This window comes from Rhopilema esculentum, chromosome 20, assembly GCF_057945365.1.
Source record: "Rhopilema esculentum isolate cy_ngs chromosome 20, ASM5794536v1, whole genome shotgun sequence".
Taxonomy (NCBI): domain Eukaryota; kingdom Metazoa; phylum Cnidaria; class Scyphozoa; order Rhizostomeae; family Rhizostomatidae; genus Rhopilema; species Rhopilema esculentum.
In genome coordinates, this window is record NC_142834.1 from 8,858,668 (window position 1) to 8,876,435 (window position 17,768).

Sequence of the window (17,768 nt, forward strand, 5' to 3'; positions counted from 1 at the left end):
ATCTCCTTTGATAACGAACTTTTTGACAGTCTATAGGTTTGCTTGCTGTTTCAGATACCATCTGCACTAGAGCCTCTCTGAGTTGGTGTTCCATTATCTAAAATAGAGGACCGAAGGCCCCAGTTTTAAAAGATTATAGAGGCAAGGCAATAGAAAATTGAACCTTCTCTTGAAAAATTTATTGGCAGACGCCTATTTGTAGCAATCACCATAGGAAGCCCATCTTTTTTGTGTGCATCCAAGATAAGGATCCAAGGCAAATTAAGCTAGGATTCTCCGGTTTGTTAAAAGAAAAGATTCTTCTACTGTCTGCATCCCCATCAGAAACAGCGTTTGAAACCTAATTGATTTTTTGAAATAATCTAAAAATAATCATTCAAGGCCTCCTTGTCTATTCATCTGCTAGAAAGAAATTTAAACTAAAGCTTTATCTAGTTCAATCTTTTTTGAAAGTGCCTTCATCTTGGAAGAGTTTTGAATCTAGCAAACTCTAAATGAAACTAAAGGTCCTAATACAAGACCTGCATAGGCATTTATGCTAGAATGATTTTTGAGACCCCTCTGTTCTTCTTCCATTGAAGGGTTTGTCATCAACGATTTGCATTGACTTGAGATGCATTGTACTTTTTAGGCGGCACAGAATCAAAATTATATGTGCTTTCTGGAAACCATTTTGAGAATTTGATGAGGATGAAAAGTAATTTTGCGCTTAGATATTTATTTTGAACAAAGGTTGCATGAGTAATTTCTTTGTTTGGTTCTTTGATTTTTCACAAATAAACCCTTCAAAGCTTCTAGAAGCTGTCTCAGCCTTTGCCAATTGAATCCCCTAATAACTATTTCTAATAGTGTAACTGCAAAAAATGTAGAGTAGTTTGGAGCTGACAAAGTACGGATTGCAACAGAGCTCATTATGCAAAAAGTATATCGAATTTCAATTTCTTGTAACGCAAATTTAAGGCAAATATTACAATTTCATTAATCTATTTGGATACATTCTATTATTTTACAAATATATTAATCTCATTTGATACTAACAACAAAAAATCTATCACTAGATCAAAATATTTACTCCATTTGAATAATTTGCTCTAATTTGAATATTCACATAACTATAACAAATATAGATAATACAGTTTTTGTTAAAGGACGTTATGCGATATTGGGCGTTTTACGAGGTGTAAAGTTACTTGAGAGTAACATTTTTATAGCTATTGAATACAAATGCTAACTGTATTGCTTTCAATTTTGACAGAAAGGCGAAGTTACATGTTCCTTAACTGCTAACCTTGAACGCAACCTACTTGAATCAACCTACAGTTCAGTTATCTTACAACCACGTAATTTTAAAACTTGGCAAAGCACACTGTCCAGTTTTGTATCCACGTTGCCCTGAAACGAAATGTAACGGCGTTCTTCATTTTTTAATTTTATAGTGATGGCATCATGTATTCTGGGTGAATAAGTCCTTCCACGGGCGTTACAAAAACCCTTGCATCCCCTGCATTCCAGGGGGCGCAGACGCCTAGGGGACACAGGAACGTTGTATATAAAAATTTTTTATAGCTTTTTCTGCCTGTGCAAGATTTCTGCAGGGGGCGTACGATAAATGAAAAAGGCCAAAACGATGAAACAGTGAAAAGTATTCTGCAATTGCAATGATTCTGATATTGGATAAAGCTGGGAAAGATAGCAGAAAAGCTCGTAAATACAAAAATTAAAGAAATATGAATCAAATCTTTTCCTTACTTGGTAAATCGACAGAAGGGCTCCTCGATATAGCTGAATCTTTGTATCATAGCTCTTTTTCCATTCCTAAGAGATGATGTATAAGATAATTTCTTCTCTTAACAAGTAATTATTTTGTGTTTTCATATAATCATGATATCAAATAATTTTAAAAAGCTAAGAAAAAAAACTGAAATATGTTTTGAATACAGGGATGGAATAATACGATTAATATTGGGCAGCATTTAACGGAAAATTTAGATTGTGCAGAAAAAACTATAATGGCGACATGTTTCGGATTATTAGTAAAGCCTGATCGTCGCTCCATCAACAGTTTTAGGGTCTATCTACATTAGCACGAAAAGGCTACTATTGTGTTGACAGAAGGAGTTGGTTTTCACCTTAGGATTCCATTGGTAACATTCTCAATAGGCAAGCGGTACTGATTGGGCAACCTCAACAGTCATGGGCTCGTGTTTCTGATTGGCTTATTTCGATCCACAACTGGGTATATATATTTCCTAGCATATAGTTTTCCATCTATGTTCTGACGTTATAAACTCTAAAGAGTGTCAGACGAAAAGATTTATTTTTCTCAGATTCTGCTTTTCTCGAAGCCCTTTTTAAGAATTATACCGCCAAAAGATTGTTTGAAGGAATTATGCATTAACTTGACAAAATGATCAATTATATCATTCTAAATCACATCCAAGAGTAGATAAAAATACCACTTTCGTGGGCATTGCTGTTGAGATGAAAGGCTCATAACTTGCAATTATTCTGTTTGATTTCGGTCAAACACTTTAAAATTGCTCAACGTAGTCTCTTTGAAGGGAAAATGTTCCGAAAGCTCACACTCTGAATCCATGAATAAAAAGTTATCATAGATCCACACCAAAAGCGTGTTAGCCGCATTGGACTTAAAACTCGTACATATCTAGGGCAAAAAGTTAAATACCTGATAAATTTCAGGTTCGCTGGAGCAAGCACATTCTTTTTTGCTGCCAAAATTTTGTAGTTGTAGTTTGAGCTGCTCATTTTCATTTTTCAGCTGGTCGACGCGCTTTGTGAAAAAGATGCATGTTACATAACTGTTGCAAATCATTGTTAAGAAGAAACAATATAGCAACTAAACTATACAAATACAGAACTCTCAGTTTTAATAGAAAATGATAAGGTAGAAGATGCTGCACATTCTATTGCGGAATTTTTGCTGGTACATTTTGGCCAAAATTCTGGTTTCGGGACACGTTTTTTTTTTAAACTTGTCTCTGCCGAATTGCATTAGACATAATATCTGTTGTTTTTTCTTTCTACTGACGTCTGAGTGATCTTTTTAATTAAAATGCCGATAAACACACGCCTCTTTTCGAAAGACTACCAGTCACAATTTTATAGCAGCATTTGTCATTGCTTTGCAAAATATGCGAAGTTATTTTCATTTCAACGAAAACATGTGCCAATCCAACTCAATAACTTACCGACAACTCAATCTTCAAAGAAACAATTTTCTCGTTAAGTTCTCTGATTTTTTCTTTTTTGTCCGCCTTTTCAAGCGTTTCCTTACAGCTGCCGAGTTTATCTTTAAGCAACTCATTCTCTTTTATTAAATTTGCTTCCTGGAAAGGAATTTGGAGAGTGAAGAATTTTGACGAACTGTGACTTTTTAATAATATTTCCTCAGACAAATGACGCCTTTGTCATTAAATATAACACATTTGCTGCTATATTGTTCCTCTTAAAAATCATGTCACTAAAACAACAAGGAGTAAATGCAGAAAAAGTATTTCATACATGGAGACCAATGCTAGAGAATATATTCAAGAGTAAACGATTTACCTTTTCGTTCATAACTTGCAACTCGCTCTTTAATGAATCTATTTCGCTTTGCTTTTCTTCAGCAAATTTTTGTTGAGATTCCTTAGAGAAAGAAGTACTAGAAGCGTGGATAAAATTTAAAAAGCAAGCATTTGAAAAACTTCATAGCGTAAAACACAAGTGAAGTGCAGAAATTCGCGACGTAGGGACAGAAATAATTTTTCTAAAGCAGTCAAACAATTTTATACATAAAAGATATTAAAAATCTATAATAAACAATACCAGATGTAATGGCAAGAAAAAATTCACACAAAAAGGGGCTGAAGTGAATAAGAAAGGATTGATATCAATAAAAAAGGGTTTGACACTGTTTTTGGAGCAATTTGTGCATAGGTATTAATACAAAATCCAAAAGAAACAAATAAAAGCGGATCATAAGAAGCTCTGGATAGAGGAAAAACTTTCAAAACATTTTAAGCAAGCGCAACGTTGACGTGGCCATAAGAGTATGCCTGCAATTTCTAAAAATTCATTATTCTTAGCCTTGAATATTCCTTGATAAAAAGTTGAACAAAAAAACGAGGCAAAGTATCTATTTGCAATGTAAAAAGCCAACAAAATTATACCTTCAGTGCTTTGTACGCTGTAAGGGGTATTTTTGTTTCCAAGGCACCGTTGCTGTTGTTGTTGTTGTTGCATTTCGTTTCCTTGAGTAGGGTAAAATACCAATGTACACCGAAAAATATTACAACAAAAAAGAATCCTTGTTTGTTTTTAAGGTTTGTAAAAATATTTTCTTAAATTAGATGTTAAGTGAAATCATCTTTTTGCAAGGAATGGATCATTGAAAACAAAGGGAAAATACTTCAAATCTAAGAAAGTTTGCTTGATCATTTAGAAAATGAAACATTGAGAAATTGCTACCTAAACCTTGACAAAAAAAGCTAGTGCAAAGGGTTTTAACAAAAGAACAACATGTATGTTACAAGTCATCGCTATTTATTTAGGGTGAGCAAATAAAACATGCTATCTTAATCCAGATAGTTACAAAATTTGACTACAGTCGACAATCTAATGAAATATTGCTTCAGTTCTACCTCGAGTTCTTTCTTGAGCCTGTCAATCTGAGCCTCTAGCGCGTGGGTTTGGCCTCGCAATGACGAAACCAGCGGTGAATCTTCCTCTGAATTAAAAATGAATCCATTTACTATTGATGTTAGCCGTTTGTGAAAATGCGTGAAATCATCGAAGCCAAAGAACATCTTAAAAATATTTGCCCCATTTATTCTGGAGAGTGTTAAATATTAGATATTTCACAAACCTTCAAAGAGCGAAAGACCTTTCAAAGGAGATGGGACGCACTTCTCAATCTCTAGAAAACAAAAAGTTTTCCAGCTAACAAAAATGGTATCAACAAAAATTTAAAAGAATTTAGATCACTGGCAAAATTATGTAGAGAAAATGATCACTTGGCTTAGATACTTACCACTGAGGATAGTGTTGCAGTCAGCGTCACTAAAATCGAGCGGCGTTTCTTCATCAATGTCCTATTAAAACAGTGCATATCAATTGATCAAAAATCTCGAGTGCTCATTTTACAATGCTCTTGAGGGCTAGTCTTTGCGCAATCATAAGCCAGTTAATACTGGTACACCCGTTTAGTTTCGTTTGGTTCCGTTTGGTTCCGTTTCGCTCCGTTCCGTTTCGTTCCGTAATGTAACTTCAAGCAAAAAGGTTCTGCTATTGCAAAGACTGGCAACCGTTTTAGCTTGAGGACCAAATTTACTTCGTTTCGTACTCATGGAGGCAAAAGGAAAATCAAAGCAGGATTTTTCGGTATCTTGAACTATAAATTGATGGAAACATTAACTTTGTCCTGGGCTAGTGATGGATATTCACTATGCTACATTTAGGGGAAAAACTACTCTGGGTTAGAAATATTAGGTTGGAATTGCAGTCAATAATAGCTTTCTATTTGTAGTAGATAAAATCTTTGTAAGAAAGTATTCAAGAAGGTTCAATTTTAGTCAGCTTTCTTGTGCAGCAAACTTTGTAAAATCTTTAAATAAACTTTCAAGCTACTAGATAAACGGAGCATTACCTCTACATGCCCACTGTTTGAATTTATGACAAGTTTCTTGTTAATAAAACCTCCAGAAAAGTTGCTTCCAAACAAAAGTGCTTCTGAGGGCTGTGATTAATTTGAATGAAAATACCTTTAATTGCTCTTTTTTTAGCCAGGGCTCTAAAATACAAGGCGCCATTACATATAAAACTTTTTATTCTTTCAGCCTTTGATACACTCCTTTCTGCCAAAATTATGGCAAAATTAATGGCATTATTTGAAATTTAACTGGGTTTGTTATACTCATGTGGAAAGGTCTTTAGAGTATCATAAAATAAAAACCTGTCGATCTTCCAGTTGTAAGCGAAGACTTCTCAACTCTTTCTGTATGACAAGAAATTGCAAATTATACTTTAAAATGACTCTAAAAACAGTCAAGGAAAATCAGAAAAATGTCTTTCTTCTGTTTTGGTTGAAAATCTAACAAAACAACTGGTTTCTAAGTCAAAAGCAATTGTTTTAGGCTATTTGCCGCTTTAATTGAACTCAGTAATAAGCTGCAAATGACTATCGTCAACAAATGTGCACCCGAATATTCGTGAGAATTTACAACAGAAGGGATGAATCGTTTATGGTTTCCGCAAAGCGCACTTGTGTTGTGTTGAACTGCATTTAAGACCATAAAAAATTTATGCTTTACAGCGCATTTGCCAGCGTTTTAAATCACCAGTGGGATTTGATGAGTTACAGTTTCTCTACTTGTGCGTGATTGATAAAAGCGCTGATGTACATATAATTGCCGACCTTTGTGAATCAACACGCTAGTGTCAGGAGAGTCAGGAACAAACGAAGCACATTCGAAAAGGTGTTTTGTGCAGTTTTTACCAGAAAAATTTGGCTGACAGTCCCTCTCAAATTTCTATAAATAAATACCTTTCGTGACCGAAACCAAGCCTGTTTGACTATTTTTAACGGTTTTCTAAATCTGAAAACTAAGATCTCTTAACACCCCTTTATGACCATACAGATAAACTGAACGATCTAGTAAAGCAATATGAACGCATCAGTACCTCGGCCTTTGTTCTTTTCAATGTTTCGGTTTTCAGTTCGGCCTTCAGCAAGAAAAGCTAAAATGTCGAGAATCAAATATATGACCAGATTATTGTCAAAGCAACTAACATAAATTAAAAGGGTAACACATCAGCACAGTACCAGTACCAGTAACAGTAAGAAAGAATCACATATGCAATATAAAGCAGTATAAAGTAACTTTAACTAATTAGCTTGGGCATTCTTCAATAGAAAGAGATGGGTTCCGGATTGGCGGGATATGGGATGGCCAGGTATGGGACGGGCTGGCTATGGGAAACGCTGGGTGTGGGACGCACTCGACTCCTTTTTTCTTTCTTTCCAACATAATTTGATAACATACTCTGTTCTGATGGCCACTTATCACCTATATCATCTATCACGCCAATTCATCAATTAACGAGAATACTACCTCTGTTTTCTTGGAAACCTTTAGATGCATGCATTGCTTATTCAGACGTGTCAGATTTAAAATTTGACAGCATTTACATCTAAACGTTTTGAAAGCTTGCGATAAATAAATAAGACGTGCAGCAAATAAGGCCAACAGTTCTTCAAATTTGAAATAATATATTCAGTACGTTTTAGAAAAAAGACTCAATTAGTACCTCTCTATGGGCTTCAATTGCCTCGCCCTGAAAACAGCGAAGATGAAAGAATATCATTCAGTGTATAAGAAATTTTTATTGCTTTCTCCATCTTTAAAAAGCAATATCAGGAAAAGTTCTTGACTGTCTATATACCTGTTTTGTTTGATGTAATAATTCGCTAGAAAGGGTTGACGCTGAGGGTAAGCAAGGGACTTGGCGCCGAACGTTCTGCCATAAAGTATCCTGTATAGGCACTTATTTGGCAAAATGAAAAAAACTTATGGGCTCCGCATTTAAGCCTTACCCACTTGAGCTTTTTCCTTGAAAAGTTTTTTGAAAAATTGCCTGGATCGTGTGAATTGACCACAAGTTACTTTTACATTGCTGGCACTATATTCAGTGTGAATTTACAGTATTCCACACAATGAATCTCATAACAATAAAGAAATTTCCAAAATTTTATTCCACAAACCCAAGTCCTATAATTCTGAACAGCTTGAAAAGGCCTAGTCGCGATCAACCAAAAGAAAGCTTTATCTTGCAAGATTACATTTGTAAATACTCATAGTCATTACCATGCCAAATTCCAGGCCACTGGGAGATTTCGGTGAGCTTTGAGAAATGCCATCTTGATATGACTGAAATCGAAGAGATTTTAGACGATCAGAATAGAGTAAATTACAAAGCAACTGCCTCTACAATGCAAAAAATAATGCTTCTTTTAAATTCAATGTCTTTGTCAAATCGTTAAAGCAAAAAATCAAAGCAATTCACTATCTGAAGGGTATCTGAATAAAAATAATACAGACTTGCTTAATTTCGATAAATGTTAAAGGTTATATATTCCTCCATTAATGGCACTCCATTCTATTTGTTAAGACGTTACTGTAACTAAAGCGCAATTGCCCAAGAAATCAAGCAATATATTGTACATAATCATAAGCAGTAGCTGAAAAAAACAAAACAATTGTAGCATTACCATTTCACCAAACGAAGATGAAGAATTCAGAGTTATGTCATCCCCTGCAACTGTAGAATCGAGCTCTGAAGTATCCTGTCGAATTCAAAATACAAATGTTGTTAAGTGAATGACAATGATCCTGATATTCTGACTGAGATTAAAAACACGATCTTTAAATACACCTTGATTTATCTAATTGTAGCAAGGCAATGATTTTCATTTATGAAATGTGTCTCGATACACACCTTTTCATATCATGTTCATCAGTAAAATACAATAAAAGAAAGGTACCAGCATCTTAGCACTAAATTACAATGACATGCTACACTTACATCGTTTCCAAGTTCTTCATTTGTTCCTATCAGAAAATATATGCATGATTAAAAACTTAAAGCATTTAAGCAAAATGCTTATTTATTGGTGACTAGAACATTCTATCTTCAAAATCATCACAAGCTAGAGAGGCCTCTTATTTCTCCGCAATGATTCTGAAAAGTGTGCACCTTCATGTTGTTGTTGCGCACTTTTCAACATCAACTCTCGAATAACAAAAAAGAGCAATAGGTTATTTTTAGCTTCAAGACTATCTGTTCTTATGACAATGTTTGAATCATGGTTGTAAAACAGCGGAGATCCAATCAGCATCGCCGTGAGGTCAATGGATCACTATGATTGCTCTAATGCAACATGACATAACGAACTTTGGAAATTGCATGAAAATTATGTGTTTTAGAAAATTATATCGACTAATCCTTTTATTTGGTAGACAGAAACTTTTGAGGAGGGTTTCGAGAAGCCAAGGCTAAATTCGAACAAAAATGTTTCAAATGGGTTGACGAACCGTCTATTTTCTCTATTTGACAGTCATTGGTCATTCTTTTTGCCAGAATTTCAGCAATTTCTTGGCTTCCAGATGCCTTTGCGAATGATTCAGCTAAAAGGCAATTATGGATGAAATGCAGGTAGAACTTTTGGTTTCATGCATGTATTTAAAAATTTTACAAGAATCATTCCCCTTAGGACTTTTCTGTTCTGAACCCTAGGCGTTTTAATTCCACAATTTTTAGACAATTTTGCAAAAAGCCAGGAATACTGGGATAGCTAGTCTGGTGAAACTGCTTACACATGTCAATGGGATACAAAGATCTGATTGGCTATCATGTAAACATCAAATGTGAAAACACCCAATCAGATTTCTGTGTATTATGACAGCCAGCTAATGCATACTATTACAGTGATTCTTTTAAGACATCTTTAAAAATATATAGCCTTCCTACAAGGGCTCAATGCCTTACAAAATAAAGAAAACCATTTAAATGCAAATAATTGCATGACGCATCGCTTTACGCAAACGATTTATCCAAAGGACAAGGTTTATTCGAAATATAATGTTTCAAACAATTAATGTATCACTTAAAAAATGTATCACTTTGATGTTCAATGGTGGAAATCTTGAGAATCTTGGTTGACATGCTGTTGGCAACGAATGGTCAACACTGGCTGCAGCAAACACTGACCTACTAAAAACTTTCCTTTCAATAAACCATCAATAATAAATGCTGTAATCAAAGCATCAGCTCTATTAATCTTTTAAGATGTCAGACAAAATAATTGCTTTTGACTACCACGGGAATTAAAGAGGAAATTGTCGTTTGGTCTGTCGTGTACAGTACAAATTGTCGTGTACAGTAAGTGGGCAACAAAATATGCAAAAATTGTCTATGGAGCTTAAGATAGACCATCTGTCGTCTTTTGTGACATCTATTCATTATCCATCAATAATTTTCTCACCTGAGTTTCCATCTAAATCTTTAATGAAAGGATCTGCCCCCTTCAAAATTAATGACTCGACAATGTTTTGCAACCCATATTCACTTGCATACATCAACGCAGTCCTTTCAAAAAAGATTGTATCGTTAAAAACAATCAACGTTAATAGAAAGTCAACTCAAAAGTTTCGAATTGGAAACTTCTAGGTTGAAAAAGGTTCTTTGATGACAGCGAAAATGTACGACGAAAGATATCGCCAGCGTAAGTGGTCTGTAACATGTATGATGCAAGGATCTCGAATATGCTTATAAAAATGGAACAGTCTAATTTCCTCTATACAAAATATTATCAGATATTACTGCTACAGACAAGGTATTCTTATTAAACCATCTTTTGGTGGTACAAAACTTAAAAACAATGGCCCGGAAGAAGGAAACATTTGAGAAAACTAAAATTTTTCGGACACTCTTCAGAGTATAAAATGTCAGAACATAGATCGAAAACTCTACGCTAGGATATATATATATATACCCAGTTGTGGATCGAAATAGGCCAATCAGGAACACGAGCACATGACTGTATATGTTGACCAATCAGTGCCGCTTGCCTATTGAGAATGTTACCAATGGAGTCCTAAGGTGAAAACGAACTCCTTTTGTCTACACAATAGCGGTTTTTTGTGCTTATGTAGATAGATTCCAAAACTGCTTGATGGAAAGACGAGTAGGAAAACAGCTACCGCAAAGCATGCCTGTTGCTCAAGAGCCTTTAACAAGATCCAATAAGACTGAAGCAAAGTGAATAGCTATGACATTGAAAATGTTTGAGCAAATAAGAAAAGGTAAACTCTATCATATTACTACTGAATGTGGCTCTATATTAGCAGACATACAACAAAACAATGAACAGCACTTTGAAACAGTTCTCTCTCGTATTTACGGGCAAAGTTTGCTGCTTATTTCATTATTGCACCTGCTGAGGCTTAATCCTTAAAAGCTGGTCAAATAATTTGAAATTAGAAGCTACCATTTTAAATTACCTTCCAAGATGATCCTGATTATCAATATGTGCACCTGAACTGCACAGAAGTTCTACAATTTTTTCACTTTCACCCTGGACAGCTAATATCAGAGCGGTCCGCCCTTCCTAAAACAGAAAAATTAAATTACCCAGTGTAGACTTATTACTCACAATTTAATTTAACGAAATGAATGCACAGTTTCTCTCAAGCAAAAAGGGAGAGGTTTAGGACCGTGTAATTGGGCAATTGGTCCCGGAACATGCTTCGATTAACAAAAGCAAACATTTTCAAATTCAGGACGATCCAAGAGCTGTTATTGGGTCCGTAATAATTATTAAAGAAGAATTCATTGAATAAAAAATTCGAAATAGCTGATTGAGATTAGAATGAACCTCAGCATAACAAAAATTAAAATTAGAAGTTTGATCAAGTTTGAATTTTTGACATTACAGAGCAAATTCAATCTGAAAATTGAAAAAGGCTTGCACTCTGAAGGATATTTCATGCATGCATTTCTAGAAATGCAAAAAACGGATAAATTTCTTGATCACAGTTTTTGTGGTTTTTACCAAATTGTGGGAATTATACAACAAGAAAAGTTCTTTAACCTGTTTAATGATGCCCATTTTCTCAAAGTTTGAAAATCACAAAACTTTAGCAGCACCTTTACTGAATTTTCATAACCTTCTTATCTCTTATAGGTATAAGGAAACTGTGAATGAGTGAGGCTTATAAGTGGCTTTTCATTATTATTATTATAGCATTATTTACAGTTGGTTGAAAAAATATATGCTGTTAGTTCTAACTTGAATTAATTAAGATCAACTAATTACAAAAAAAGAAATTCTAATTACAATAAATACAATAAATATAGAATAAATACAATTCATAATGGCTTATGAAATCTCCAAGAACAGTGAAGTTGGCTTTAGTTTGTTTCCGTCAAAAATCTTTGCAAGAAGAAGGTTCATGAGGTTTAGTTACCTTGTCTTTGATGTTTACAGGTGCTCCATATTTAAGCAGTAGAGCCACGGCGTCCTTATGGCAGCCACTTACTGAAAACAGAGGAGAACAATTTTTAAAGAACGTCTCGTAATGCAGCTATCCTTTTGTCAATAAGACAGATTAATGGTTTACAATTAATTCTAAAGTTTCGAACTATAAGCTATGTACCAAACTCCTTTACAGTTGGCAGATTTAGTCGTAAGTAGAGGATTGCGACAGTGAAAATAATAGGTTGAAATTTATGAAAACATAGCTTCTGACATCAAGGGTTTAATAAACCTAAGCTATTTCAATTAAAGTTTAAAGGATTACCCCAACAACATTTTCCTGGCTTGGAGTAAAAATCACGTACAATATGCACCAATCATTTTCCATGAGAAAAAATCATTTGTGTGAAACCAAAAAATTGGCAAAAAGATGGAAACTATGTCCATACACTTTAATCTACTTAAGCATATGGAAGCAAATCACAACATTTTTCAATTGAAATGACAAAGTAGCGTTTATGACATGAAGATTCAAATATGCACTTTCTAGAATAAAATAAGTATTATTTAATTGTCAAACTGACATACCAGCATGATGCAAAGGCGTCATAGAAGCTACGTCTTGCATGTCAACTGGTGACAAGCATTGAATCAAACACTTTATGCATTCTGTATGTCCCCCACGAGCCGCTAGATGCATAGGAACTTTCCCTTAAAAACAGCACACACGAAATTTTGAAGCAAAAGTTGTACAAGCCATTGAAATTTTACTGCTGAAAGTGGCCGCATAAAAGAGAGGCCAAGGGTCCATGGAACAGAATAGGAATTAGGTCGAAGGATAAATCTCGTTTTTTCCTGTGTTATTTTTAAAAGCTAAGTCACATAATAGAAATTTTGGATATCCTCTAAAACCTCGTTTTCATTTTTTCAAATTTGCTGTGACTTTGCCTGTTGCAATTTTTGATGATTCGTTGTTGGAACTCGATTTTGTCACAGGTTTCATTGGTTTTCCTTCTACCTATTCTAAAAAAAATTCCCGAGACAGATACAAGTCTCGTTGTAGGAAATGGGATGACTCCGGACTTTTTAGCAAGATGTATCTTAAAAATTGATAAAAAAACCATACTGCTTTACGCTTCTCCCTACTTTGAAGCTCGTGGTGTAGTTCCCTAATTGAGCGAAGTTCTTAAAAAACTAGCTTGCTGTATTGCCAAACTAGGTTCTTCATATATCCTTTTTAAGTTAAAAAGAGTCCTTTCAAAAAGGAAATTAGGTTCTCTCGTTTTTGTTGCCTCTCGAATGGTCTTTGAAGGGCTCAAATCCCATAAACTGGAAGTTTTCACAGGGACTGCTAACCCCATAGAATACCATTCAACGGGGACTAACAATAACACGCTAGCCACCTGTTGGGTAAGTAGCGACATGTTTATGGAACTGGCGTGAATCCTAGACCCCATTCAACAAATAAGAGCTACGAAAGGTTCTCAGAATAAATTCTGCAAAAAAACAGATTCAAAGTAACATAGTTTATAAAACGCTACCGTGATGAATATATTTTATATATGCAGGAACGTTCGGTTTACAAGGGATGTTTTTCTGACTACATGCTTTGAATAACTCGATAATAAATGAAAAGAATAATAACACTCTGAAAGAGAGAAAACCAAAGCTTGCCTTGAAGCTATATATATATTTACGCTCTCTTTGATGCATAGAACAGGACGGTTTTTTCTGTTGCAACTCCGAGCTAAATGTGATCATAAGGCAACGGATTTGATGACCCCTTTAAACGTGAAACTTAGAGTAGCAACTTAGAACCGTCCCGTTCTATTCACCAAATAGCGTGTACAGCTCTGCCAATATGGGATAGAGTACTTTATGCCAGACCGGTAAACAGTAAATTTTCATTATTTATAAATGTATATATTTCAAGCATGAAACAGATGACAAAAACTCACCACTTTCATCCATAATTGTCAGGTCTGGCTTTTCAGCTTTCAGCATTATTTTGACGCAATTGAGTTTTCCTCGCATGCATGCAAGATGCAAGCTGCGATAAAAGGAATAATAAAGTAGATTTTTATCAGGAGGGCATATATATCTATAATACTATTTCCTTGTCGCTAGACATCCCCAGTGGCAAAAGAACAACTTAATTATCGTGCTGGGAGTGAATGTTGAACTAAAAGGAGACACCAATTATGACGAAAGGAGAACTATACTTTTTTCATTTGCTAAGTTGCGACTATTGATCAAAGGAAAATGTGCTTTCTAGTGCCCTCTTATGTAACAGTAAACTTACTGTAGCCATACATTGTGATATCAATCAGACATTCCTGATTGATATCACAATTCATGGACTAATGAAAGTCATACATTATAATAAATGATAAAAAAGGAAAAAAATCACAGATAATTATTCATTGAGATATACGATATACTGGCACTCCAGTTAAATCATAACTTTTTAGCTTCAACACTACTTTAAAGATGCTCAGAAAACGCATGCAGTTGTATTTTTGAGTAGGACACTAGCCGTATCTGTAAAATAATAAAGTTTTGAAACTCTCTTGATACAGTCATATTATCCTCGTATTATCAATACACTATATAATTAAAGGTGATATACTCACGCAGTTCTGCCATTGGAATCTTTCTTCACACAAGATACATCCTTTTTCCGAAGAACTGACCTAGGCAGTGCAAGATTACAACCATATAGAGTTGTTGATAAAGCACTATATGAAATGTCATCTATGGTATATTTGCCACGAAAAGAATCAAATACTTTACATTCGGTGCGTTTGTTAATTCGTACAACACAGATATTTCCCTATAAAATGATTCTCTACAGAATCTAGCGCTGAAAAAACAAACGGACCTGCAAAATTTTCACCCAAATTTTTTGGTTCACTTGCATGCGTAATCGAAAAACAACAGTGGCTCAATTCATTGGTCCTAAAGGCTTGCTTGCAGCCTTTAGGGATGTCATGTATCATAATATACGCAATTTTGTGGAGTAGTGTTCTATATTAAGTAGGTTAAAATAGCTTGAAGACCAAGACACTCGTATGCTTCGTTTCCCTCTTGCAAGAACAAAGTGTCACAGGGGCAAATTTTTGGGATTGAGTTAGATTTTGAAGTTTACAGATCATTGATAGAGATGGCAAAACATATGAAGAAAAGGAAACTGGTATTTTTTCTTTTGCTGAGTTGAGACTGAGCTCTTTGAGAAAGAGACTGACCTTTTCTGAATGGCTTAATTCCAAACAGTCTCATATTACCTTCTGTCATATGAACCTTCGAGAGGAGCCTTTGATCACACAAATTCGGATTTCCTTTCTCTAAGCCCAGTTTTCTTGAAAATAATCTCAAAATCTACAATGGGTTATGTAATCATTCGCTAGAAAGGACAAATTGCATATTGTTTGAATTCAACTTTAAAAGCCAGACGCGAAAGCATTAAAACCATTAGAATAATGTTCCTAAAAAACTTTTCACTATGAACAACTTATAGAAATATTATATATACTTCAAGGGGTTATTTTAATTGGGTGTAATCACATTGCCAAATATTTAGTGTACTAGGACTGCCTGTTGTATCAATTAATAATATCGAACGCACAAAGGAACCTACTTCAATTTTTTTATGTCATCCGTTTCAACGCTTTCCATTAAACGGTCATCATATTTTGTCCAATGGCCCTGAAAATTAGGAAGAAGGTCTCAATACAATTTCCAACAAAAGCTGCAGATGTTTTCTCGATTATATTTTGCTTTCCTCCATTTTTCTGCTGTATATTGTTGGATAAATAGGATTTAACTTTAGTGGGTAAAATCTTGAAACTTCTTATTTTCATCAGTTCAATTACGGACTAGAAGAGTACAATAGATTACCCTATCTATTTGCTCGTGACCACCGAAGCAGTAAGACAAGCAAAAATTAATAAAATAACGAACTTGTAGAAGAATGAAATATAGGTGTGACGTTTCGAGCATAACTCTTCATCAGGTTAAGCTAATTGATCAGACTTATACTCGAAACGTCGCATTTATATCAGTTCTTGTACAAAGTCGTTATTTTATTGTATTAATGTTAAAAGCCAGCCTGTGACGCCCCCCCCACCTCAAAGGTTGGAAAATCCTATTGCAGTTGGAAAACTTAAAAGTTCACTTGGAATTTTTTCTAATTTTTATGACCAAATATGTGAATTTTATAGTTTAGGATTGTGGGATTTTTAATGTAAAAATTATAGATCTTATTAAAATTAAAACTCTGGAGCAGGCACATCTTCTAAGCGTTTCTAATTGTGAAGACCTGTCTCTACTGGATTTCAAATTGCACCATTGCATCGTTTGTTTCCTTTCTGACACGGGTTAAGTTGAATTAAATTATTTTGAACTGAGGTGAATTTCTGGATAAGAAGTTTAAATTTCAAGTAAAATGTTTGTAATTAAACAGAACCTAAAAATCTAGAATAAGCCATAAAGCTATTTCCAAATTAGTAGGTACAGAAGATTAACAGGTCGAAAGAAACAATTCATCAGGTAAAGTTGGAATTGTCAACTTTCCACATCCACCCCCCCCCCACACCCCCAAAGTTAGCAACTTGTTTACGTCCCTGGGCACAACCTGCTCACATCGATCCTGTTTCTTGCTAAGTGTAGAGCAAACGCATGGATAAGATCAAGGACGGCAAACTGTCAATATTTGCAAGTGTCTTGTCACAAGAAAAACGATCAACTATGACATTGCCGAAACATTTGATGCAAAGGTAGTCAAACTCCAAAGAATTCACTAAATTTTGGTAGCACAAAAAGTGTTTTTAAAGTATGGTCCAGTAATTAGGGTTCAATTATGTTCATTGCATTAGCCCCTCCACACGAACAACGCTATATTATCCTTCAAAGGGACGCCTCTTCGTTTGAAATCACTGTCGGTCTTTGTCAGCGACAATTATATGCAAGTAAACAGAGCGGTCTTTCCCACTTTGTATCACATTTTTAATCATCAACAGACAAGGTTCTCAAACACGCTGTGTGGGTAAAAAGCCACCAAAAGCCCGGGCTAATTGCCTACTACACTTTAAGTGCCTATTGTTACGTATCGTTTTTATCTCTAGTAGAACTGAGAAATGTTATAATTTTGACAATGCAATCAATAAAGATTATAAACCTTAAACTGATATTTGGAAAAAACTTGCAATGTCTTGATTCCACCAGGCAACAGTAAACTGTAATTTACGCTTACAGGAAACTGTAAGCGTAAATTAACAAATCAAAACGAACCACGAACACCATAATCTTATCAATGACTGCATAAGAAAGTCCAAACATTTCCTTTTAAATTACTTTAGCTAAAGCCTCTTGTGCTCAGAGGTTTTTGCACCGCATTTGATTTATAATGAAAGACAATCTGGTTAGGACACTCACCTGGGGGCTATAATTTCCACTGAAGCCAAGCTTCTTGGACAGTCGCTTCATTTTCACCACAAAATGACCCAATTCACTGTAAGTTGGGAACTTGCGGCTTGACCAGCAAAATGTCTTTGACTACTTTGTTCGAAACTTTGACGCCAATAATTTGAGGAAACCACAAATCCGAGAGCAAGCCTGGATTTGCGCAAGGTATCGGCTACAAGAATGACCTCGTGACCTCTCCCACTGCTCTTCCGTATTCTCCTGGGTCGCAGCAAGGTTGGTGTGGAAAACTTGATTTCTAGTGAAATTGTTC

At 35.0% G+C, this 17,768-nt stretch overlaps 1 protein-coding gene across 1 annotated transcript; it reads right to left on the reverse strand.

The window, feature by feature from the left end:
• Window positions 1-932: 932 nt before the first annotated feature.
• Window positions 933-17,747, reverse strand: LOC135687168 (uncharacterized). Its single transcript, XM_065203664.2, has 24 exons — window positions 17,468-17,747; window positions 15,672-15,739; window positions 14,668-14,727; window positions 13,993-14,084; window positions 12,623-12,745; window positions 12,027-12,097; window positions 11,061-11,167; window positions 10,043-10,146; window positions 9,093-9,185; window positions 8,584-8,609; window positions 8,270-8,344; window positions 7,866-7,928; window positions 7,309-7,335; window positions 6,682-6,738; window positions 5,954-5,995; window positions 5,033-5,093; window positions 4,868-4,918; window positions 4,644-4,729; window positions 4,173-4,253; window positions 3,568-3,648; window positions 3,210-3,347; window positions 2,687-2,791; window positions 1,750-1,815; window positions 933-1,392 (listed from the first exon to the last, which is right to left on the reverse strand). Exons 1-24 carry the CDS (start codon window positions 17,516-17,518, stop codon window positions 1,315-1,317), a joined length of 1,806 nt encoding a protein of 601 aa, XP_065059736.2. The 5' UTR covers window positions 17,519-17,747; the 3' UTR covers window positions 933-1,314.
• Window positions 17,748-17,768: the final 21 nt, after the last annotated feature.

Excerpts from the sequence above, each read along its gene's own strand:
- LOC135687168 (XM_065203664.2), bottom strand. The coding sequence starts at position 17,518 with ATGAAGCGACTGTCCAAGAAGCTTGGCTTCAGTGGAAATTATAGCCCC. Across the intron at positions 8,345-8,583 it reads ATGAAGAACTTGGAAACGAT|GATACTTCAGAGCTCGATTC; the intron begins GTAAGTGTAGCA and ends TGAATTCGACAG. Across the intron at positions 3,649-4,172 it reads CAGCGTACAAAGCACTGAAG|GAATCTCAACAAAAATTTGC; the intron begins GTATAATTTTGT and ends TCTTTCTCTAAG.